Source organism: Peromyscus eremicus, chromosome 16_21, assembly GCF_949786415.1.
Source record: "Peromyscus eremicus chromosome 16_21, PerEre_H2_v1, whole genome shotgun sequence".
Lineage (NCBI taxonomy): Eukaryota > Metazoa > Chordata > Mammalia > Rodentia > Cricetidae > Peromyscus > Peromyscus eremicus.
This window is the reverse complement of record NC_081432.1, coordinates 37,248,637-37,275,002: the sequence shown is the minus strand read 5'-3', so window position 1 is coordinate 37,275,002 and position 26,366 is coordinate 37,248,637. Positions and strand designations below refer to the sequence as shown.

Below are 26,366 nucleotides of genomic sequence, written 5' to 3'. Positions count from 1 at the left end.
ATTAAAAAAAATTTTTTTAAATTTCAAAATTAATAGATTTAAATATTACAAAAGACTTCTCACAGTTAAATTATGAAGAATTTAAAGTTAGAAAATCCTAAATAACTTTATTTTCCATTTGTTTTACTATTCAAATCAATCATTTTTCTGTTTAAAATGAACTTAGAAAATATAATGGCACACACCATAGTTCCAGCTATTCGGAAAGCTCAGACTGGAGGACCAAATTCAAGACTTGCCTGAACAACTTAGTGTGCCTGGGTAACTTAGTGAAAACCTGTCTCAAAAGAAACAAACAAACAAAAACATTAAAAAGAACTGTGGATGTAGCTCAGTGGGAGTGTACAGAGTACTTGTATAATATATACAAGACTCTGGGTTCAATACCACATAGCGCAAAAAAGATAGAATAAAGGTGAGTTTTTAAGAAAAAAAAGGCAGCAAGTAAAACTTGTGGTTGAAAAAACTAATTAAGGGCTAGGTGTGATGGTACACTCCTTTAGTCCTAGCACTTGGGAAATAGAGGCAGGAAGATCTCAGTGAGTTCAAGACCATCCTGCTTTACATAGTGAGCTCCAAGACAGCCACGGCTACAGAGCTAGGCCCTGTCTCAAAACAGAAAAAGAAAAAGGAAAAGAAAAAGAAAAAGGAAAAAAAGAAAAGAAAAAATTAACTCAAAACCACATAGTATTATGGCAGGAAGAACCAGAGTCAACTGTTCCAAGAACAAAAAATAATAAAAACACAAAAGTATCCATTAAGTCTGGGACATTTAAATTTTCATATTGGAATCACATATTAACACCTATTTATGATGCACATAACATCAACAACAGCTGATAATCCTTACTACATCATTTTATGCAAAAAAAACAAAACAAAACAAAACCCTATACTAAACTTTTTGAGCTTTTTATTTTGTTTTTGTTTATCCTTGTTTTTATTGTTTTGGAGACAGGGACTTGCTATACAGGCCAGGTATGCCTTGAACTATAATCCTCCTGCTTTGGTGCTAAGATTGTAAGCATGCACAATATCCACTCCAAATTCATGACTTACATTATCTTCCTTACTTCTCCTAAATACTTGAAAAATAAGGTATCATTGTCTACATATTACAGAGTATAAAAATCAGGACCAGGAAAATGTGTTGAAGTTCATTTACTCAGACGTAACACAATCAATATGCAAATACTGGCTCATCACACTCCTACACCTATTCTTTTTCGATATGGGAAGCAATTCCTCATTAATTCATATTTGAAAACAAGAGAACACATTGGTCTTATTTTACAAATTCACCTTTCACCTGAGTATCGTCCTTGGCCTTGTACTCCGTGCTCTTAATTGCCAGTTCCACACCGTAGCCAGAAAGGTGAACTGGCTCCTTCCTGGGGTTCTGCAAATAGAGCAAGAATTCCACCATCACCACCTAGCTCATTATGAGGCACAGCAGGTCCCTTCCTTGCTAGCATGTCTCTTGGTTTCGTCCCTGCTCAGGTCATGTTTAAGTAGCCACATCAGTGAAACTTCATGGAAGAGTGCACAATTGATTATCTAATACCAAATGGCCAGCCCTGAACTACATACGTACAAGTAACATTATATGGACTGAGAAAGTTGTGGGTGTGCATATATATGTGTGTGTTTATATACAACTGTATGTTTGACAACACAAGAAAAACGGGGATGAATTTGAACCAGACCAAGGTGGGGTGTGATCTAATTATATTATAATCTCAAAAAAACTAAAAAATTATTTAGAAATTGAAATATAGTTATCATTTATTCAAGAGAGTTCAGTGAATATCAACAGTAATAGAAGTACTTGCCTACCATGAAAACATTCATCCTGTTTCTGAATAAAATCAATCTAGAATTTGTTTCCCTCTTTAGGAAACCCTAGACTCCTTCATATTTTGAATCTTGCCACAACTATAGGAATGAAAATTTCAAGGTAGAAACAAAACTAAGGATATATGAAAAGCCTTATGGAAACCCACTACTCTAAAGCTAATTAAAAAGTATGTATCGTGGGACTGCAGAGCTGGCTCAGTGGTTAAGAGCACTAGCTGTCCTTGCAGAGAACCTGGGTTCAGTTCTCAGCACCCACATAAAACATTCTGTAGCACAAAGCTACACAGAGAAACCCTGTCTCGAAAAACAAAAACATTCTGTAACTCCAGTTCTAGGGGACTTCTATATCCTGCAAGCACCAGGCACATGCATAGTATACATACTGCACACATGTATGTATATGTATGTATGCAGGCATACACACATTCACATAAAATAAAAACATATATGTGTCTTAAATGGAGGTACCCTGCATGGGTGGACAATGCTGCTCCAAGAAGATACTGGTTATTAAATAAAAATCCCTGTGCCAGGCATGGGATACCTCTCTATGTGTTATTCCTCAGGGTGGCCCCAGAGGCCCCCTAAACAATACAAGCTACCATCACTGCTCTTGGTTGCCTATTGTAACTAGGTATAAAATGCTATTGCTAAAGACAGCAGACACGTTGGTTGCAGGACATAGAAAAAATTAATTCTGGAACTGACCAGTAAGCTTCCCCGCTGCTGGCTAGATCTCACAGTGCTGGAAGGTGCTATGGAGGCCACTAGAGAAGAAAAGACATCAATGGTCTTAGCTGGCGCTAGAGCCTACATGCTACAATATTGACTGCCAGGCAAGACATACCCACTGGTACAATAATAGCAAGACTGTTATGGGGGTAATCTACTGCTTGCTCATTAGACTCAAAATACTTACACCACAGGAGAAAATGAATCCCTGTACACCTGGTCAAAATCCAATGGCTGGGTATGTCATAGGCCTAAGGGGGAACCTATTATTGCTGTTTTGCTTAATGGTCATATCAAACCGATATTTATTTTTAAGTATTTATGTTTATACCCATAGATTAATGCTACTCTCAACTGTGGTCAAAAAGCTTCTTTTTGCAGTAGACATCAGTTAATAACAGAGACTCCTAACTACTTAAAGTGCTGAGAATGAGTGACTGTGGGTGCTTAGCCTTATACAGGCCATCTGTACTAACTATCCTCCCCAAGGCTCAGGAGCAGTATAGATGGAGACAGAAAGAATGTAAGAAGGGAGCCAGGAGGTGGTGGCACACGCCTTTAATCCTAGCACTTGGGAGGCAGAGGCAGGTGGATCTTTGTGAGTTTGAGGCCAGCCTGGTCTACAGAGTGAGATCCAGGAAAGGCACAAAGCTACACAGAGAAATCCTGTCTCGAAAAACCAAAAATAAAAAAAAGAAGAATGTAAGAAGGGAAAGAACGCTATGGAATGTTTTCTGCCCATGGCACAACTGCTACACTCATGAACTCATGCAGTGGGGTTAACTACAGAAGATCTGCACAAAATCAAGACAGTCAAGACGGAGGAGGGCTCAATTCCTAACTGCTTGCTGAGAAGCTACTGTCCTTGATGGCTGCTGGGAAAGAGTGACTTTCCTTTGGAGGGATAGCCACTGGTAGGTCTCCCATGCTCCAATGCATGGCCCCAGAACCATGCACATATGAGCAGTACTTGTTGGGAGCCATGTGGCCTAGTTTCTGACAAGCATATGACTGCTTGTCCAACGAGTCTCGAGATGAGGCAAAAGTCCACAGGGACAGTCTCACTCAGCAAGGACCAGTGGACTTCAGGACAGCGCAGAGTGCTGCTAGGACCATTCGTATTACATGCTCTCTTCTCTCTCATAATATTGATGATTCTCTTGGCGGTTTTAGTGTCATTTTGTCAATCATGCATGGGACAGATGAGATCATTCCTGGAAACTCCATTTTTTTTCTTGACTATTTCCCTTAAAATTCTTTGGGAGCTGATGCTTCTCAGGTTTCTTGTCTGGGGGTGGAGGCTGTCACTCCAGACCCCAGGAGCTGTTCTGATTCAGTGCTGAGAGGACTGGAGGCAAACACCCTATTTCTTTAAGTATGTTTTGAACGAGATTGTTGTTCTTGAAAATGTGTGCCTTAGTCAATCACATTTTAGTTTTGTAAAGACAGGGTGTACCTGGCTTGATATTTGGCCAAGTTAGCAAAATGGTTTAAAGATGTTTTGATGTAAAAGTTGAGAAAAAAAATATTTGACATATTTGTTTTTGCCAGAGGTTAACAGTTGATGTTGGGAAAAACTTGTTTCTTAGCATGGAAAAACATTCCTCTTTTTGATGTATAATGAAGATGGCTGGAGCTATTTGGGGCCAATCACTTGCGTGAAACTCATCTGGTAGTCAGACAGTTCATTTCTTCAGGCTGACACCCCTTCCCCATCTCAGGACCAGAACCCAGGCTGCAGCAAGCACTAACTGGACTTACTGGGTTATTTTTAAAATAAAATAAATAAATAAAGAGGAGGACATGAAGATAGGAGGGGGGTGTTTAGTGAGGAGTTGGAGAAGAGAAGTAGGAGGTTATAATCAAAGTACATTATTTACATAAATGAAATTCTCAAAGAATAAAAATGCTATAGTTTAAAAAAATCCATTCCAAAACCTACAGAACGAGGAGAAAACTGGTGAAACTCCAGACACGAACAGTTTGTTGAGACTGTGTGTGTGTGTGTTTACTGTACTTAAATGCTTCTGGTGGGAGCTGGAGAGATGGCTCAGCAGTTAAATGCACTGGCTGTTGTGGAATAATCTTTTTGTACACTGTGTCTTTGCTAAGGCGCCTGCTGATTGGTTTAATAAAGAGCTAAATAACCAATAGCTAGGCAGGAAGAGGTTAGGCAGGACTTCCCGGCAGAAAGAAAACAGGAGATGAATCTAGGCACGGGGAAGACTCCGGAGGACATGAAGAGGAAACAGGGGTGCAAGACATAAGAGAGGTAAAAAGCCATCAGGCAAAACATAGATTAATATAAATGGGTTAATTTAAGTTATAAGAGCTAGTAGGACAAGCCTAAGCTATAGGCCAAGCTTTCATAATTAATATTAAGTCTCCGTGTCACGATTTGGGAGCCGGCGGTCTAAGAAAGCCTGGTAAAACTGGCTGCTCTCCCAGAGGACCCGTGTTCAATTCTCAACACCCACATAGCATCTTACAACTGTGTGTAATTCCAGGGGCTCTGGCACTCTGCTCTGGCCTCCACAGGAAGCAGGTATGAAAGTGGTGCACAGCGATACAGCTAGACAAAAGACTCATACACATAAAATAAAAAGTAAATTAAATAAATGCTTTAGGTAGGGTTTTAGCTTACTAAATGTCACATCCTCACTGTGGGAAAATAATAATCTGGGCATCACATAAAGAAACACAGGAACAAAGAGAAAGGCTTTTTTATTTTTTACTTTTTTTTCTTTGTAAAAAAGGTATGCCAGAACCCAAACCCTGGCTAAGGACCATGAAAGGCCAAGATGGCCATGTCTGTTATCCCTAACACTGGCTGTGTGTCTCTTCTCATTGGTAGGAGCCTCCTCTTCATGATATAAAGCAAAAGGGGAAGAAGAAGGAAGTTCGAGGAATGGGGGGTCTTGTCAGCCTAACTTTGATAGGAAAGAAGCATTTTTTCCACTCATCACCAGGCTAACTGACCTTGGCCCTTTAGATATTTTAATACTTAATACCCACAACAGAGCCAGGAGACAGAGGAACAGGAAGTAGTCAAAAACTGGACTTTGACCGGGTGTGGTAGCATATACCTTTAATTCTAACACTTGGGGGATAGAGGCAGAGGAATCAGGAGTTCTACATCAGCCTAGACTATATTGGACTGATCTCAAAAACATCAAAGAACAAAAACACTGGGTTGATCTGTCTCTACTCTGATAAATTTTCATTTACTGAACTATGACACACAAGCTTTAAAGACTTTCATATTTTAAATGCTCAGTGATATAAGTTTAATTTTATATTAATTCTGCTTTATTTCACCTCCTTAGAAACCCTCCCCTTCCACCAAATAAGAAGATGCCAAAAAGACTAAGGTCAAAGTTCAACAACTACATTAAAAGGAATGCCTGATCAACATTTATTTAGACATGCCTGGATTTTTTTGAAACACTATCCAGTAGTTAAAAGGATGGAACTAATCTTCTGGGTATTTAATAACCATACCTGGAGGCTACACTAATGTGGCCAGACAGACTTGCCCTCCAATGGCAATAGCTCCCAGCGGACTATAGGGCAGCTATCAAATGGTCTGATTCTGTGAGAAGAACTTCCTGTTCCCTTGTTCAGGGAGACCATGGAGACCCCATCCAGAGAACGCTAACCAGTGTCCAATCTACAAAGAAAAGGGTCAATACAAAGGAAAGATTTCCTCACTGCTTCCAAGCAAAGCCATGGTCAAGCAGGCCTCTGACTTAGGCTCACATCCATTAATTAACTGGTAAAGAAGGAGCTAGAGGTTTCTCTCAAGCCCAAGTGACCTACGAACTAGATCCAATGGGGCCAGGTCAATCTCCAGGCCAAAGGACCAGTTGCAGGATATTTGTACACTGTGTGAAGATGTATTGCCGTAATTGGTTTAATGAAAAGCTGAACGTCAGGCAGGAGAGGTTAGGGAGGACTTCCAGGGAGACAGAAGAATTTAGGGGGATGATTTAGGCATGCAAGAGACGTCAGCAAGACATGGAGCAAGTTGAACGTACAGAATGGAGAAGTAAAAAGCCACATGGAAGAATGTAGATTAATAGAAAAGGGTCAATTTAAGTCATAAGTGAGTTGGGATCACGCTTAAGCTAAAGACTAAGCTTTTATAATTAATAATAAGTCTCCATGTCATTATGTGGGGGCTAGCAGTCCAAAGAAAGTCTGACGAGAAAGACCAACAACAGACCACCCTTGTACTAGGGGCTTACCTCACTCAGACTTACTGGGTCAGCTATCACTAAAAAAGGACCCCTTCCCTATAGCAGTTTCTTACTTTAAGATAGGATGGAAAGAGAGCCAACACCACCTTCCTAATGAGTTTGAAAAAGAGAATGTCTAAAATAAGAAGAGGGACTTGTAAGAAACAGTTAATATTAGTCTTTTCCATCACACATTGTAAAACTTGTAACTATAACAAAGAATTTAAATACCTACTTCACCTTGTAAGACTTTTAAGAACATGTTTAATCCACCCACTACCACCTCTAACCAGGTTTACACAAAAGCCCTGCTTTCTTGGAACTTAAGTGACTAAAGTGGCTGACCTCTTAGAACCAGCCAACTGGGAAAGATTGTTAGATGGGACCTCAGCCATTGGTGAAGAGACAGTCATGACCTGCATTAGAATAAAAGGTACATTTCCTGTCCCAGTACACTTACTCTTCTGTTTCTGTGAGGAACACACCCTCTTGATCAAGAGTCAAGATTTTGTCAAGACACTTGAGAGAGAGAGAGAGAGAGAGAGAGAGAGAGAGAGAGAGAGAGAGAGAGAGAGAGATCAAAAAGAAAATGTAGAGGGTGAAGACAGACTCCTACAAGAGAACACAATTGCACATGCACACCCCCACAATCACATATTCAAACACACATAGAGATTTCAGTAATCAATTCTAGCTAGGATGGTACAGACCCATAACCACAGCTAGTACAGAGGCTGAGAGGGAGGGAAGAGAGAGGGGGAGGGAAGGAGAGAATGGTAGAAAGAAAGCTGAGTGAGAGTGCAAAGAGAGAAATAGATATCTAATAAAAAGTATTGGATTTCCCCCCAAAAAAGTAGTTCAAAATAAATTATTTTTTAAAGAGGGAAAGAATCAACTCATGTCCTAAGGTCATTTTAGACAAATTAATATTCAAGAAATTATAAAATAAGTCAATACTTACAGATATATAATGTCTGAATACATAATTAATTTTGCCTTCCTTGCTTTTTGATTTAAGTTGGTGGTGAATATTAGAAAATTCTTCATGGCCAATCTCAGAGTAAAAAATCACCACTGGACTTTCAGGATTTGATGAAGGATATCTGTGATCTCCTTTGAACAATAAAGGTTTAGGCCTGGAAATAAACATTAAAAGCTCAAAATTTTTAATTAAAAAATTTTTAAACAAAAACCAGGACAATTTTGACAAGGACTTTAAAAACTTGGTCAAGATTTTAAATATCTTAATATAAAGGGCATCACAGTCTTGATCAGCTTTCACTTTGAATACTGTCAAGTATACATTTTATTCATTCATGACCATGAAAAATAAATTATATGAATATTAACTATGAAATACTGACTTGGGTTAAATTTTATTATCAATTCCTAAAAAAGGGAAAGGAAGCCAGGATGTATACCAATTCTCACAGCACTAAAGCTGCAGGATATTTTTCTATCATGTGGAGTATGACTGCAATTTTATCTGAAAATATAAGGGCAAATAAGGTGAGCAGCAGATGATAACTTTGAGCATGTAACTGTAAGCTACAGCAAGTCTCCCTTCTCTGCCCTGTTTGCTAGTGATCGTCCTACTAATGAATTCAACTTTTCAGTTTTCCTCTTTTTAAGCTCATCAAAATACAAACCAAAAAGCCAAACCACCACACTTCTTAACACTGGCATCAAGACATTAAAAATTCTGATCTCCTGTGGTGGTTTGAGTGAAAAATGCCTCTTACAGGCTCGTGGGTTTGAATATTTGGTCCCCAACTGGTGGCACTGTTTGGAGGGAAGTTATGAAGTTTTGGAACACAGAGGCCACCACAGGGGACAGGCTTTTAGAGTTCATAGTCTTGACACACTCCAGCTCCTGCTCTCTGTTCCCTGAGTGTGAATAAGATGTGATCTCTCAGCTTCCTGCTCCTGCCACCATGCTTGCCATCCCTGTCATGATGGACATCGAGCCTCCTGAAATTGTGCTTAGTTTTTTGTCAACTTGACATAAGCTAGAGTTATCTGGAAAAGGGGAACCTCAACTGAGAAAATCCCCCATCAGACTGACCTATAGGCAAGTCTATAGAGCATTTTCTTGATTAATGATTGATGGAGGAGGGCCTAGCACACTATGGGCAGTGCCACCCTTGATGGTCTGGGTTATACAAGAAAGCAGGCTGAGCAAACTAGCATACAACGTTCCTGCATGGTTTCTGCTCCAGTTCCTGCTTCCAAGTTCCTGCCTTTCTTTCCCCTGATAAGACTATAAGCCAAATAAACCCTTCTTTTCCAAAATTGCTTTTGGTCATGGTGTTTTATCACAGCAATAAAAAGTAAAGTAGGACAGAAATCTTATGCCAAAATAAATGCTTCATTAACTTGCCTTTATTTATGGTATTCTATCACAGCAACAAAAAAAGTAACACATCCACCAATCCCTATTATAATAAACTATTCAACAGAAGGCAAACACATAAAATATGTTCTTTATAGCAGGAAAGTTCCAAAAATTGGAAACGTCAAAAACCACCAGTAGGATATTTTTACATAAGACAATATGTAGATGTTAAAAAATACTGAAGTGCACATACATGCACTAAATATTTATTTCAACAGAAATAAATCTACCTACTTATACAAATTTAAAACCATAAAAAAGCCTAACAGAATACTATTAAAAGATAGACTATTAAAAAAGTTCCAACCTCTCAGAAGAAGAGGCACCACTCTTTACATAGGTCTGCATTATTGCTCTAACAAACCAAAAATTTGAAGGAACTACAAAGTCACTAATTATGTTTCACTCAAGAAAGCATCACTCGGGGATGGAGAGATGGCTCAGTGGTTAAGAGCACTGACTGCTCTTCCAGAGATCCTGAGTTCAATTCCAAGCAATGACATGGTGGCTCATAACCACCTGTAAATGAGATCTGGTGCCCTCTTCTGGCCTGCAAGGACACATGCAGACAAAACACTGTATATTTAATAAATAAAAATAAATCTTAAAAAGAAAAAAGCTCTTTAAAAAAAGTATTATATTGAGGCAGAGCCAGGCGGATCTCTGTGAGTTCGAGGCCAGCTTGGTCTCCAAAGCGAGTTCCAGGAAAGGCGCAAAGCTACACAGAGAAACCTTGTCTCCAAAAAAAAAAAAGCATCACTCTACCATGTGGCCACTCTCCAAAGTCCATCCATACCTTGACTCTGAGCTGCCTGCAACATACAGTGAGTTTATTGGTTGTCATCTTGAATAAGAGCTATTAATGTCATTTGTTGGGCAGAGGATAGTACTGGTCTGACAATGTCACTACACAAGACTTATACAACCAAAAATCCCATTAACATTTCTGGTAGAGCGAGCCATCATCACAGTACATTAGAGCAGGTACAGAGAGGCTGCTGCTCCAGCCAGCCACCAAATATTACTGACTTTAAGTGCATTATCCAGGGGACCTTAGCCTCTTCAGGCAAAGAAAACTCATGCATCCATTATTCAAATCAAGCTTTTAATTATCTTTTAAATATTTTCTGTTGTTGGTAATAATATCCTAAAACATCATTATCATTAATATCTGCCACTTCAGGTGCTGGCTTTTGTACATACAGTATTATTAAGAAACCAATGACAAAGTCTATATAATCTCTCAGAAAAAAATCATTATCCAATAAACAGGAATGTCAAATGCTTCTAATTTTGAAACAACAGAAAACAAAGTAATTTACCTAATTTTACAAAACTATTTTAAGTAATGGAGCTAATGTTCATACCTGGTCAGTCCCTAGCCATACTAATAGTACATATATAGATCAGATAAGAAAATCAGAGGAGTCTGATATATATAACATTCATAACCCTAGAACTTGGGAGCTCAGAGCAGGAAGATTGCAAATTCAAGACCACACCAGGCTACAAATCAATACCTTTTCTCAACAAACAAACAGACAAAAAAAAAAATATGCCTTTAATCCCAGCACCCTGGAGGAAAGGCAGGCCAATCTTTGTGAGTTTTGAGGCCAGCCTGGTCTACATTTCAAGTTCTAGGTCAGCCAGAACTATATACTGAGACTCTATCTGAAACAAATAAAGAAGAAAACTAAACAAAACTCAACTCCGAGAGTACACACAAGAGAAAAGGCTCAGGCCATGAACCACACTGAAATGAAGAAATACAACCTACCTGTCGGGCGCAGTTAGTAGAAGGGTTTCCAGAGTATCAAAATCACAGGTCTGCTTCCCATGTACTGAGAAGAACGACTTACATCCTTCTGGTGGAGGCTCATCAACTGCTATCTGTCAGGAAGACAAAATACACAGTTCTACTCAAAGATCAGACAGAAATCTGTTTTAGTGAACGCGTGACTAAATGATAACCCACCATAATCCACCATCAATAAAAGCAGAAACTACCATCTGCTGAACAGCCACTGTGGGCCAAGGTGGTAAGAACACTCCATCCAGAACTCTGGCTTGGAGTGTTCCTCCCATTTCAGTCCAGGTCAGTACTAGTACTATAATTCCACAACAGAAAGTTAAAATCCTCTCTATATCAGACAATTGTCAAAAGATACCTAGGAATCTGGGGTATACCTTCAAAACACTCTTAGCTCAAAATGGCAGGGGTTTTGTAAGTGTGCACATGTACGTGTACATATGCATGTTGATGTCAGCAGTTATCATGGAGTGTCTTTTCTAGATTACTCTTCAAATTTATTTTTTGAGACAGGTTCGTTCACTGAACCTGAAGCTCAGCAATTCACCTAGGATGAACAGACGGTGGACTTTAGGGGTCTCCCTGTGTCCCCCACCTCCTAGCCCTGGGGTTACAAGTGTAAGCTACCATACCCAGACAGAAAGGCAGTTTACCAACTGAGTCATCCCTTCAGCCCCTTCCAGTGCCAACTGACCACCTAAGCTCAAGGGTCCACACGGTGGAAGGAGACGATTGCTATAAGCTGTCCTCTGATCCACAGCATACCATGGCACATGCACATACGTATGCACACTAGATAAATAAATAAATTAGTGTAAGAAACAGTTCAATGTCAATTCTCAAGAGTACAGTGCATGGCACTGAGTGCGGAGACGTGCCAGAACGATAGAAAGGGGCCAACAGAAGGGAGGTGAGACAGAATAACAAACCAGAGATGAACGGGTGGTGTTGAAACACTGGGAAGAGAAAAGTCTACGCAGGTGAGTGGGTCAGAAAATAGGGAAGAGGGTGAAAGGAAAAAGGGGTAATCAAAACTAAGGAAATATATAATAAGCCATATGGAAACTGAACATACAAGCTTATTTAAAAACTTTATTTTTAAAAAAAAAGAATCAAAATGGAGGTGCCCTTCATGGATGGATAGTGCTTCTACCAGAAGTCTTCGGTTATTAAACAAAAATTCCAGTGCTGAGTGTGGGCTACCTCCCTATGAGTTACTGACCAGAAAGCACAAGAGCCCTTCCCTCCAAACAATATAGGCTATTGCCAATGCTCTTGGCCCCACCAGATCTTGACAATAGCATTCTATCACAGGGGCTGGAGAGATGGCCCAATGGTTAAGAATCCAAACTGCTCTTTCAGAGAACCCAGATTTAATTATTAGCACCTACATCAAACAGCTCACAACCACCTATAACTCCAGCTCCAAGGTAAGCTGACAATTCTGTCACCATGGAAACCTATATTCACGTGTACCCACATAATTTAAAATTATAAAAAAAACCCTATTTCTAAACATTGTTTGATCACAGGACACACATAATTAAACTGGAGCTAAGCTAGAAGCTGTCTCCCTACAGGCTAGCCTTCCTTCATACTGCTAGAATATACTATGCAGGCTGCTAAGAAAGAAAAGTCATTAACAACAGTCTTACTCAGATGTGAATTTTGGGGGCTACAATAATGACTTGCAAGGCAAGATGGGCCCACTGGTGGCATGGATGTCATGAGTAATTAACTACTTTCTGATTGACTGAACCTAAGGCCTGCTCCATAGGCTAAGATAAACCTGGTCAAGAGCATATGGAGTGAGGGTTGGGGGGAACCCTAGGAAACAACCTAATACTACATCTACTACTACTACTTTGACTGTGTCATCAGACAGCTTTCTAAATACTTAGTCATGTTTATATTCACAGATTAGTGGTGTGTCCAAGCCTTTGCTGGAGATGCTCCTAACTGCACTGAAATAGCAGTTTCCACAGAAAACCATAACTGGCCCAAGTGCCAAGAATAAGTGATGTGAGAGGACTCAGCCCTAAATAGGACAACTATTATCACCTCCTCCAAAGATCAAAGAACAGCGCAGAAAGAATGTAAGAGCCAGAGGCTGGGGAGATGTGCAGGAAAAAGACATCTTCTGAACCTACAGCAGCTTCACTCAAACTCACTGCAGCTGTGGTTATCTGCACACAGTCTATACAAGATTAGGTCCTTCCAACTGCATCATGGACAGGAAGAGCCTCACCCCTCACTCCCAGGACTATTGGCAGTTAAAGGTTGCTGGCAGAGGGGGTGACATTTTCTTTAATGATGTAGCTACTGTGAAGTTGCCCTGTTCCAGTAAATAACCTCCAACCTATGCTCTGGGAAAAAACTCAAAGTTCAGCGGGCCACATACAAAAAGAAGATGTGGAATTAACTGGGAAATTTGTTGAGGAGTATTCCATATGGAGAAGGAGAATAAAAAGGGGAAATGGAGGTTAAAACAACAACAAAAAAAAACTAAATTCATTATAAATGTGTGAAACTAGGGGTGCAGAGATGTCTCAGAGGTTAAGAGCACTTCCTCTCTCAGAGAGCCCAGGTTCAATTCTCAGCACCCACATGGCAGTTCACAACCACATATAAATTTAGTTCTAGAGGACCTAACACCCTCCTGTGACCTCTATAGGAACCTGACATGTACATGGTACACAGATATATACATATATATATATGTATATATGTATGTATGTATGTGAGTAAAACATTCATATACATAAATGTCAAAAATAAAATGCCAAGGTAGAACTATGCTGTCCAAATTAAAGATGATATGCAAATTAATAGGAAGCTCCTCCTTTAACTAAGAATAATATAGAATCTAAAGAAACAAGCCAGGCACAATGGCTCACATCTGCAATCTCAGTAATCAGAGGGCAGAGGCAAGAATATTGTAAGTCCAAGGATAGCGTAGAAACAAGGAAGTAGGGATCCTGAAAACAGCAAAGCTAAAGAACAGACAATAAGTTTTCACTGGGAAGTATGGTAGGCCAATGGCTTCTGTCCAAGCTAGCACCAGGAAAGTACCAGGCACCCACAGCAAGCCAAGACTCCCTTCTAGGACAAGGCCCCACGTTAAGGAGAAACTTCTTAAAGTAGAAAACTTCACTAGGACAATGGAAGAAAAAGTCCAAATAAAAGTGTAAGAGTGGGGCCTGGAAAGACAGCTCAGTGGTTAAGAGCATTGATTGCTCTTCTGGAGGACCAGGGTTCAATTCCCAGCACCCACATGGCAACTAACAGCTGTCTGTAATTCCAAGATCTGACCTTACATAGACATACATGCAGGCAAAACACCAATGCAAATAAAAATAAATTTTTAAAAAAAGTGCAGGATGATGGAGCCAGAGAGATGGCTCTGGGGTTAAGAGTACATATTGCTCTTGCAGAGGATCTGAGGGTGGTTCCCAGCACCAAGATGTCACATGGCTCACAAGCATACACTCACACACAGACACACAAATGCACACATAATTTAAAAATAAAAGTAAATCTTTTTTCCTCTCTCTTTTTTTTTTTTTTTTTTTTTTAGATACAAGAGAATAAGCAGGAAATCTCAGTAACATACTAATGTATTTCCTTAGCACTGCAGAAATCCAACAGAAGAGGGAGCTATGTCAACCTCTAACAGGTAAGGAAAATTAATCACACATTAAAATGAATATAAATCTCTAGAGGGCTGAGTAATGGGTAAAGCATGAGAGCCAGAGTTCAGATTCCCAGAACCCACCTAAAGAGCCATGTGGACAAAATGGCTCACCTGTAAGCCCGTGTGGGAAAGGAGGTGACAGAAGGGTCCCGAACAAGCTAGCCAGTCAGACTAGCCAAAATGGCCAGCTCCAAGTTCGTAAGCCACTTGACTGGTACAGAAGGTGAGTGTGATTACAGAAGACTCCTGACATCGACCTCACACACTCATCCACTCACACATACAGGAGCAAAAAGTCTCTACTTCAAAACCCATACTAGGGCTGGAGAGATGGCTCAGAGGTTAAGAGCACTGGCTGTTCTTCCAGAGGTCCTGAGTTCAATTCCCAGCAACCACAAGGTGGCTCACAACCATCTAAAATGAGATCTGGTGCCCTCTTCTGGCCTGCAGGCCAAACACTCACTATATACGTAATAAATAAATAAATCTTTAAAAAAAAAAAATACTAAACTAAGTAATTATTAAAAGAAATAAAAAGGACCAGAAATAGCATCTGTATATACCAGTTCCACATACAATAGACATTACATTAGGCACAGAAATCATCTGCAATCAGCCCAAATTTGCAGCCACACGCCACATGTGGTTTCTCAACACTTGGAATACAGCTAGTGCAACTCAAGTAAAGTTTGTGTTTGACTTGAATAGATTTATATTGAAATAGCCTCACCTCTCCAGGAGATAAACAGTAAAGTGCATCACTTCAGTCGATGAAACCACATCATAAATATATAGCCAGAGTAAAGATAAAAAATGCAATCTAGCCAGGTGGTGGTGGTGGTGGTGGTGGTGGTGGTGGTGGTGGTGGTGGTGGTGGTGGTGGTGATGGTGGTGGTGCACACCTTTAATCCCAGCACTTGGGAGGCTGAGGCAAGTAGATCTCTGTGAGTTCCAGGCCACCCTGGGCTACAGAGTGAGTTCCAGGAAAGGCGCAAAGCTACACAGAGAAACCCTGTCTCAAAAAAAAAAAAAAAAAAAATGCAATCTATAGCCAGGTAATGGTGGTGTACAACTTTAATCCTGGCATTTGGGAAGCAGAGGCAGGGGGATCTCTGAGTTCAAGGCCAGTCAGGGCTATACAAAGAAACCCTGTCTCAAACAAACAAACAAAAAGAAATCTATGCACCAAACACAAGGCCACCCAAGTTCATAAAAGAAACACCACAACAGCTTAAACCACATACTGACCCTATGACCGACAGTGGGTGACTTTAACCCACATCTCGTCAATAGATAGATCATCCACACAAAAAACAGAAAGGCTGAAGATAAATAACATACATCAAAGGGGTCTAACAGGCATCTACAGAGCATTCCACCCAAATACGGAAGAATATACTTTCTTCTCAGCAGCCCATGGAACGTTCCCAAAATTGGCCCCGTATTAGGACATAAAGCAATTTCCAACAGATATAAAAAGCTCCAGAAAAACAAAAAAGAAAAACCCAAGAGTAGATGGGAAGAAATAATCAAAATCAGGGCTAAAATAAATGAAATAGAAACAACCAAAAAATACAAAGAATCAGTAAAATGAAGAGTTCATTCTTTAAGAAACTCAATAAGATTCTGTATTCCAACAAACAGGAAATCCTTTAAAAAAAAAAAAAACCTTAATGCATTTCTTGATATATATAACCTACCACAAGTTAAATCAAGATGAAATGAACAATTTTAAGAGACCCATAGCCCCTAGTGAAAAAGTAATTAAAAGTTTCCTAAGTTAAAAAAGCCCAGGGCCAGACAGATTAGGGATTGAATTCTACCAGAATTTCAAAAAAGAATTAATGCCATACTCCTCAAACTATTCCACAAAATAGAAACTGAAGAAACATTTCCTAATTCTTCTTATAAAACCACTATTACACTGATACCAAAACCACACAACTACACAATGACACAATAAAAAGAGAACAAGTACAGATTAAAATCCCTAAAGAACAAAGATGCAAAAATTCTCAATAAAATACTTGCAAACTGAATTCAAAAACACATCAAATGGATTATCTACCATAATCAAGTTGGCTTCATCTCAAAGATGTAGGTAGGGATGGTTCAACATACATAAGTCAATAAGAGAAATTGATCACACAAACAGACTAAAAGACAAAAACTACATGATTATCTCATCAGAAGCAGAAAGGGCCTTTGACAAAATCCAATATCTCTTTGTAATAAAAGTCCTGGAGAGATCAGGGACACAAGGGACATACCTCAACATAACAAAGGCAACTTACAGGAAGCCCACAGCCAACATCATCCTAAACAGAGAAACTCAAAGCATTTCTACTAAAATCAAGAATAAGACAAGGATGTCCACTCTCCACATCTATTCAGTATGGTACATGAAGTCTCAGCTTAGCTAGAGCAACAACAACTGAAGGAGATAAGAGGATACAAACAGAAAAAGAAAAAGTCAAAGTGTCCTGACTTACAGATGATACGATTTTATACATAAAAGACCCTAAAGATTCCACCAGGAAACTTCTACAGCTGATAAACATCTTCAGCAAAATAGTAAGACATAAAAATGAACACACAAAAATCACCAGCCTTCCTATAGACAAATGTACTGAGAAAGACGTCAGGGAAGCAGTACCATTCACTATTGCCTCACCAAAAAAAAAGAAAAGAAAGGAAAAGAAAAGAAAAAGAAAAAGAAAAAGCAACATATCTTGGGGTAACTCTAACCAAGCAGTGATAGACTTGTTAGTAAAAACTTTAAGGCACTGACAAGGGACACCTTCAAATGAGAGCAAAGTGGCAGCCTATAGAATGGAAAAAAAATCTTTACCAAGTTCATATCTGATAGAGAGTAGTATCTAGAATGTATAAAGGTCTAGAAAGACTGAACATCAAGAAAACAATAATCCAATTCAATAATGGGATACAAAGCCAGCAAAGTGGTGCACACCTTTAATCCTAGCACTCAGGAGGCAGAGGCAGGTGGATTTCTGTCAGTTCAAGGCTGGGCTAGTCTACATAGTGAGTTCCAGGACAGCCAGAGCTACATAAAGAGACCCTGTCTCGAAAAAACAAAAACAAAAAAAATAGGGATATGGAACTAAACAGTTGACAAAAGTTGAAATACATATGTTGAGAAACTCTAAAATAATGTTCAACATCCTTAGTCATCAGGGAAATACAAATAAAATCGTCGTCTGAGATTATGGTCAGAATGGCCATAATCAATAAAACAAATGACAGCACATGCTGGTGAAGGTGCATATAAAGGGCAACACTCATCCTTTACTGGTAGAAGTGCAACTTGGTACAGCCACTACAGAAATCAGTGTGGCAGTTCCACAGGAAGCTGGAAAATCACCTCAAGATCAAGCTATACCATTTGGGAATATACCCAAAGGACTCTACATTCTACTAAGAAATAAATATGCTCATGTATGGTGCTATTTTATTTGTACTGAAATGTGATTTTAATTGTATGTTAATAAATAAAGTTGCCCGGGGGTCAGAGCTATTAGAGCCATAGCAAAAGCTGGGCGTTGGTGGTGCACGCCTTTAATCCCAGCACTTGGTAGGCAGAGCTAGGTAGATCTCTGTGTGTTCAAGGATACAGCCAGCATTGGAGACACACGCCTTTAATCTCAATACCATAAAAGACCTGGAGGGCTGTACATACAGGCAGTGACAAGGCAGTCATGTGTTTGGGTTTACAACCAATGAGAAGGCAGAACAGAAAGTCTATATAAAGACAAACAGACAGGAAGTAGGTCTCTTTCAGAGAGGTCTCTTGGCTAAAGAGGCTAGCTTCAGCAGGAAGGGTAAGGCTCTTAGCTCTGATCTCTTGGCTTTCTTCTTTGCATTGGTTCTGTGTTTCTTATTTAATAAGACGGTTGGTTACATCTACACTCATGCATGTTCATTGCTGCTCTATTCATAATAGCCAGAAATTAAAAACAGTCCATCAACTGATCACTGGATAATGAAAATGTAGTACATTTACACAATAGAATATCATTCAGCTGTTAAGAAAAATCAAATTAGGAAATTCGCAGGTAAATGGATAGAGCTAGAAGCATCATCCTGAGTGAGGTAACCCAGGCCCCAAAAGACATTTGCAGGTTTTCTCTTTTATGTGGACATTAGCTTTCAAGCTTTAGGTATGTATGTTTCAATCCTAATAACCATAGAAATGAGGTAACTACTGAGGGACCAGCAGAGAGATGCAGATCTTCTAAGGAACAGGAAACAGAATATAGAGTTATAAAGGGAAATCAGAATAGGAGGATTAAATGAGGAGGGGAATGGAAGGGCAGGGTAAAGGAGGAAAAACAGGGAGGGACAACTAACACTAAAGGTCTTTTGTAAAGCCATATGGAAACCCACTATTGTAAAACTTCCTAAAATATATATGAAAGAAATGTAAGTGAAGTCACCATATAATGAGGGAGACATGTGCCAACTAGACACCTTATGCCACCAAGTAGAACCTCCAGTGCCAGGAATGGGTTACATCTTATTGAGTTGTTGGCCAAAGGGGTGCCACAGACACCCCCGACCCAACATCACACCAAGGTTATTGGTTACGCTCCATAACCTGACGGTAAGGCCCTACTGCTGAAGACACAACTTACTTAAGTCATCAAACAGGAAGAAATTGAACTAGGAGCTTCACCCTTACTGACTAGTATTCACGATGATGAAGGTACTTTGCATGCTACTGGAGGAGAAAATAAATCATCAATTTCACCAAGCAACAAACTCTGCAATCTCCAACAAAGACCTGGCCACAAAATATAATGATGTAATAACGAAAAATGTTATGGATTAACCAACCATTTTTTGATTGGATTAAAGGTCCACTGATGAGATGAAACCCATACAAGACAATGCTAAAGTGGCCAGAACCTGAGACTAAATTGGTAGGTCATGGGCCTAGGAGAAAACATACTACTATTCCACTAAAGGAATATAGCAATAAAATTACTTCTCATGACATATTGCTATAACCATAGAGCAGAGTATCACTCACTCAATCCTCATCAGAAGCTTCTTCTTGCAGTTGATGATAACTAACAACGAGATCCACAACTGGACAACGTGCAGAGTGAGAGACTTCGGAGCACTCAGCTCTAAATGGGGTGTCTTTATCAAACCCCTCCCCTCAAGGTTCAAGGATCTATGTGGAAGAAGAGGCAGAGGTGGTGGATAACACCAAAGAAACAGGGTCTTCCAGACTGATAAGCATAAGAACCCAGAGATTGTAACATCATGCATAAGACCTGCACAGGTTCAAAGCAGACAAAATCCCAGCACTAAGAAGGGGATATGTACACAAAGTCCCACCCTAACCAAGAATCTATTTGCAACTGATTATCTGCTGGGAATGGGATAATCATCTTTCTCCAGTGGGGTATCACTGGGTATATTCCCATATTCCAGAGCAGGTCCCATGCCCAGGAGTAGTTAGCCAACACAAAACAAACTCCATGGGTTTTTTGTTGGATTTTTGTTTGTTTTAATATTTTGTCATAACTGAATTCTCTTTTATAGTTTGTTTTGATTTTCTATTTTTTGTGCAGTGGGTGGCTTGTTGTTTTTCCTTTTTTATTTGTTTCTTTTTTGAGAGAGAGAGAACATGAAGTTGGGTGGGTAGGGAACTTGGGGGATCTAGGAGGAATTGGGAGAGTGGAAAGAGAATATGATCAATTATATGAAAAACGTTTAAATAAAAAATTTAGAAATTAGAAAAAAACAGAGGGGAAGGAAGAAGAAAGGAAAGGAGGAGGGGAGAGTCTGAGGAAAGGAAGAAAAGAGAAAAAGAAAAGCAAACAGACATTTCAGTCCTGATGAGTGACTAGAACATTACCTATAGACGTGTCTAAGGAAAGCAATGGAATTCTGATTGAGTCTCTAGACCCAGCTACCTGGTTAAAGGAAACAGGAGATAGAGGAACAAGCTAGTCTGCACATAAATGTGTGATAACAAAACTGAGTGCATGAGAAGTATGATGCAGTCCATGGGATACACCAGGAAAAGAAAAGAGGAGCTGGGTTAGCAATAACACCTATAATCCCAACACTTGGGAGGCTGGAGGAGGATTGAGAATTCAAAGGTAGCCTGTGCTACAAAGAATAAAGCTATTTCAAAAAAACAAACCAAATAACAACAAAAACAATCAAGAGACCCTCTCACAAAATATTAAAATTTTCTAACACAGGACAAAATTTAAACTCTATTGGGTGCAGACGCATTCTTGGGCAATAAAATAATTTAAAAACAAAACTACAGGGGGTGATTCGGACAAGAAGTGGCAGCATGGCTTCTTTGGGAGGGCAAACTGCAGCTATGACAGAGACAGCACATGGAGGACTTCAAAGACAGTAAGTGAAAAATCGCTTCTTAGCCTGGTGAAGGTTACAAAGGTGCTCACTTCACAGTAACCTGTCCTATGATTCATTTGTTGTGGGTGGTTTTCTGTGTCTGCTCTGTTTTATAGTACAGGATGGTTTTTAAATTAACATTTCTTTCATACAAATGTCTAACTGATATATACACATCTGATTCTCTCTTGTGTTCCCCTTTCAAAATCCAAACAAGACCCCTGCAGTGACATTCTGAAGGCTTCTTGATGTTGCTATGCTCCTCTTTTTCTTTTTCCTTTCCATTTATCCACAGAAGATCCCAGATCACTTTACTAAAATGCTTCTCTAAACATTCCCTTGGTGTTGCCTGACACTTCCTGTTTCTTGTGTCTCCTGCTTTTAGATCCAAAGGTTGTGATCAGATTCAGGTTCACTGGTCTAGCAAGATTACATCTTCCAGACTGTGTTGCATAATAGCATCTGGCTGTCACTTTTCCTGTGACAATATTCTTTTCATTTCTCACATGAAAGCAAATGTACATCATTCCTTAAAAATTTCCACAACCAAATCTAACCCCGGTGCTAGAAAAATGAAAAGTTATATATCTGTGATTAGTAAGAAGAGGTGCTCAGTAGTCGGATTTACTTATTTGCCTAGCATGTCCAAGGCCCTGTGTTCCATCTCCAAAACCAGAGACAGAGACAAAACCTGCAATTTAAAGACTTTAATGACTGAAAAACATCAGTTTTATTCATTATTTAAAAATAAATCATAAATCCCAGAAAATGTCAGATGAAGAAAGTGGTAACTGTGAGTCAATCCCAAGAGAACTACAATCAACTGAATCACCATGTCACACCCCCTACAAAACACTGTTTTCTGGATACAATGATGTCTTGTTACCTGTTGGAAGGCTTGAATTGAGGCCGAGTAGGAACGAAGAGAGAGACAAAATTTCAACAAATTCTGCTGCAAAGGAGACAGAAACTGAAACGCAGCTTCCAATATCGCATCATAATAGGAATGATCAGTATCTGTCAAAGAAGCATATTAACCAGAACAATCCCATGACTGCGAATAACCAAACAAGACAGTTTATAAAGCACAGAACAAACACAGATGATGAACTGCTCCCATCTCAAGTGACTAAAATTACCTGAGGTCCACAATACAGATGGACACTTCTTTCCTTCCTCTAAACTACTCCGCTTGCCTGGACTGCTACTTTCCTACTTGCCAGGATGACTTACTCCTGGAAGAATTCGGCTATGAAATCAGTCACTTAGGAAAGGAGACTTCCTCTTTATTCTACGCTTCCACAGACCAATTATATCACTGCTTGGGTCCAAGAATATTTGTCTGGCACATCATTTATTAAAGTACTTATTTGCTGACTTTGAACACCCACAGAAAGAGGCAATGATTTATATCTTTGTACTCTCAGAACCTAGATTGTGCTCTCTACTCAAATAACTAAATAAAACACTAAGGAGTACAATAGACATTAAAGAACATTGATAGTATAAAATTTGAGAAGAATTTAAACAAAAAAGCTAGGCAAAGTTATTTAGAAGGAAAAGACATCTGCGTACTAGTATGAATAAATCCTCTAATAAATGAAAAGCAAAATTACAAAACATAGCAGTCATTTTTGCCAAAGACTGTGATATAAATGGGTGTGTGTGTGTGTGTGTGTGTGTGTGTGTGTGTGTGTGTTGTCAAAAAAACCACTACAGAATAAATGTTAAATGGCTTTTAAAAGCAAGCAAAAAAATAAAATAAAATACAAGAAATAGAGACAGGGAAGAGTATCCAACTTTTTATTTAGTTTTGACTACAGCATGAGTTATGTGAGTCATTCAAAAAATAAAATCTTCAATAGGAAAAATATTAACTTTGGCATGTGTGGTGTATACTCATGTATATGTATGAACACACTTGTGTCAAGTGGACATGAACATGACTACATGTATATGCAGGCCCAAAATTTATACCAAGCGTCTTCCTTGATCTCAGTCTCTTGTTGAGGCAAGCTCTCTCACTGAGCCTGGAGCCTGCCAATTGCAGCTAGTCTACCCGCCAGCCTGACCCAGGTATCCCCTCTCTCTGGCTCCTGAGTGCTCAGCTGACAGTGGCTATCACATCTGCCTGGCTTTTATATGGTCTGCAATCTAATTAATACTGGCCCTCCCGCTTACACATGGTGTGCTTTATCCTCTGAGTTATTTCCCTAGTCCCAATATTTATACTTTTAAAAACAGAATATGAAAGGTTCCATATCACATTAGCATCATCTTACATGGAAAAAGAAAACAGGAAGAAATACCTCAAAATGGCCCCAGAAATTAATAATGCCAATCTTTAGATAGCAGAACTATGAATAATAAAATATTTGACATACTTTTATAATCACTTCTAATAATTCACATCCTTGTAACATTAACCAAGAATATGTAACATTTATATTGAAATTTCATTTTAAATGTTAAGACTTGAGGTTTTATTTTAAAACCATATTGATAAATTTATTACATGAAATCATAAAATTCTTTAAGATTTATTATTTTTAATTATGTTTGTCTGTGTGTTGGTACATACACATGACTGCCCTCAGAGCCAGAGGCATCAGATTCCCTTGGAGCTAGAGTTACAGGCAGTTGTGAACTGCTGGATATGGGAGCTGGGAACTGAACGCAGGTCATCTGAAAAGCATACACACTCTTAACCACTGAGCCATGTCTTCAGCTCTGTGAAATAATCTGTTATAAACAATTCTTGTTCACTCTAATTTACACAATGACTACAACTTATAGATGCTTTGTCACTGTTTAATCAAGAAAGTACACTTCCACAAATTATGACAACTAAGGTCACTGGGTAGCATCTTCTGGCACCACTCTCTCATGTATGTGCTTCATCCCTGACCAGAACATCATTGGCTAGATGGCTCATCACTATACTCCTCTATTAGCATCTTTGACTAGCAATGTCTACAACCTATATAACATCTTTTATGTTAGAAAATGTTCAAGAAAGCACACCATCCATAAACTACAACTGAGCAATACAATATACATCTTAATTTGACATCTTGACACTCAAGTATTCAGTGGCCAGCAGGCATAATGGAAAACATACTAGGTGGCACTAATTTAATGATAACACACTTAATACAAATAGATGAGCTGTGTAATTAGTTCATAACAAAAGGAAGAGAGAATCAATGAAACACATAAAGTTAATACTGAATGATCTAAAATAAAATGTACTTCCACTAAGTAGTCCCAAAGCACATTAATAAAAGAGCACAACAGAGCAAAAGCAATGGGAAGAAAGGCATTATTTGCAGTCAAAGTTACAAACTGCACACACACAAAAATAATGATTTGTGGTGTCTGCCAACAGCCCCAAGTATTCAAGAGGTTGAAGCAATAGGACTGTGTAATCAGCCTGGTCACAAAGCAAGACCTCGTTTCTTGAAAAGGAAAATAAAAATGTATTAGTTTAAGTCAGTAGGGGTTTGGGAATAGCTCAGTGGCATAGCATAGCTTCCCACGTACTGTTTTCAATCGTCCTACCATGACAACTCTAGTCATTAAAGAAAATAATATTTTCCATTAACTGTTATGTTACATATACTATACAAAGGAGACCATTTTTTTCTAACATTTTCCCAGACCACAAAGTCAAACAAGTATTTGCTTCAATTTTACCGTGATGATCTGATGATCCAATATTTTGACTGGCTTCTACAAAACTCCAAAATTTCTCTTGACTGTCTTCTGCTAAGAACTCACTGGGAGAAAAGTGGGAGATATCAGCAATGAGACAATAAAATCTTCCATCACAAGCTATATCACTAGAAAGAATGTGTGCAGTTTGGCTTTTAATATATATACATGTATACACAAACATATATATGTATATGTATATTATATATCTTTATGTATAATGTGTATTTTCTTAATGAAAATAACCTTCATTATTTCATATTAGCTATTAATAACAGCTTAATAACTTGTTCACTCATTAGCTATTTCTTAAGAAACCTAGAACAATAAAGATGTTATAATAGGGAGTCCTAATATACAATGACTTATGAAGCCCATTAGCAGAACTCATCAGCAATGAAAGCAGGAGGAACCGGCCATTCTAGCAATAGTTCTGCCCACATCCGTTCTGAAAGATCTTACAAAGAGCAAACATGTTTAGCCTAAGGTTCTCCCACAGTAAACACGAATCCTAAAAAATTTCTTGAAGAATAAAGGCATATCTTTTAATGTCTAAAAAAAACAAATTTTCAAGATCACCAATTTTTTTAGCTTAAATTAGTACACATCTAAACAAAATCAAACCTAAGAATTATCATCTCTTTTAGCTTTACACTATTATCCTAAACAATGGTCTTTCTGAATTTCCTTTCACTCAAGTCTAAAGCTCCTGAAATAAAATGAATTTAATGTGCAAATGAACGATTCATGTAAACTGGTGACTGTCACTTGAAGCCCAGGGCTAATATGGTGGTTATCGCTCACTGTCTTAAAGCAAACTACAGATCTAGATCTCAGCTTACCTAGCCAAAGGAAGACTTATCCATTATTTGCCAACACTGAGGTGTGCAACTCTCACTCTACTCCACAGTTAAACACAGAAATATGGGAAAATAAGGCACAATTCCTGGTAATGTGCAGCTTCTCTAGAAATAGGTTTCAAAACTTTCCCACTATTATTAATGTGTCAGATTTGGTGCCTCCATGAGTCTTACTTTTCTAGGCTGTCTAGCAACTAACATAAACACTAGACTCACCTTAGAATAGCTTACACTCTAAGAAAACAGGTACTGAGATGTCATGCTATGCAAATGAACACCAATTCATGAACTAAGGGGAGGATGACTTACTCATCAGTGGTAGACCAAAACAAGGACTCACTCGGGCTAAATATGCTTTTCATATAATCATAAACAATTTTCTTGAAACATATTTTTTATCCTGTTTCAGAGATCTAAGATTGTGGTCTTAAGAAAACAACTAATTCCATTGAAATAATCCAGCAGAAAAGAGAATAATAGAAGACATTATTACAAGAAATAATGCTATCTTTTGTGTAATATAATTACTTTTTAGCTTTGTATTCCTATGCCAGTGATTAAAAGTACCTGTGGATTTGCTATAAAACATTTCAGTTGGGGAAGAGGGCAGTACTAGTTACTGCACTCACATTGGTTTTTTTGCTCTTTGATACTGGGTGTGTAA

General features: G+C 38.8%; 1 protein-coding gene across 1 annotated transcript in view; it reads right to left on the bottom strand.

The window, feature by feature from the left end:
- Uggt1 (UDP-glucose glycoprotein glucosyltransferase 1) overlaps window positions 1-26,366 on the bottom strand; it is a 130,343-nt gene that overhangs the window by 91,633 nt on the left and 12,344 nt on the right. Inside the window, exons 3-7 of the mRNA XM_059281277.1 lie at window positions 24,825-24,907; window positions 22,015-22,145; window positions 11,000-11,112; window positions 7,789-7,963; window positions 1,303-1,399 (exon numbers count right to left, since the gene is read on the bottom strand). Coding sequence (XP_059137260.1) covers window positions 1,303-1,399; window positions 7,789-7,963; window positions 11,000-11,112; window positions 22,015-22,145; window positions 24,825-24,907 — 599 coding nt within the window. The remainder of the gene's footprint in view (window positions 1-1,302; window positions 1,400-7,788; window positions 7,964-10,999; window positions 11,113-22,014; window positions 22,146-24,824; window positions 24,908-26,366) is intronic.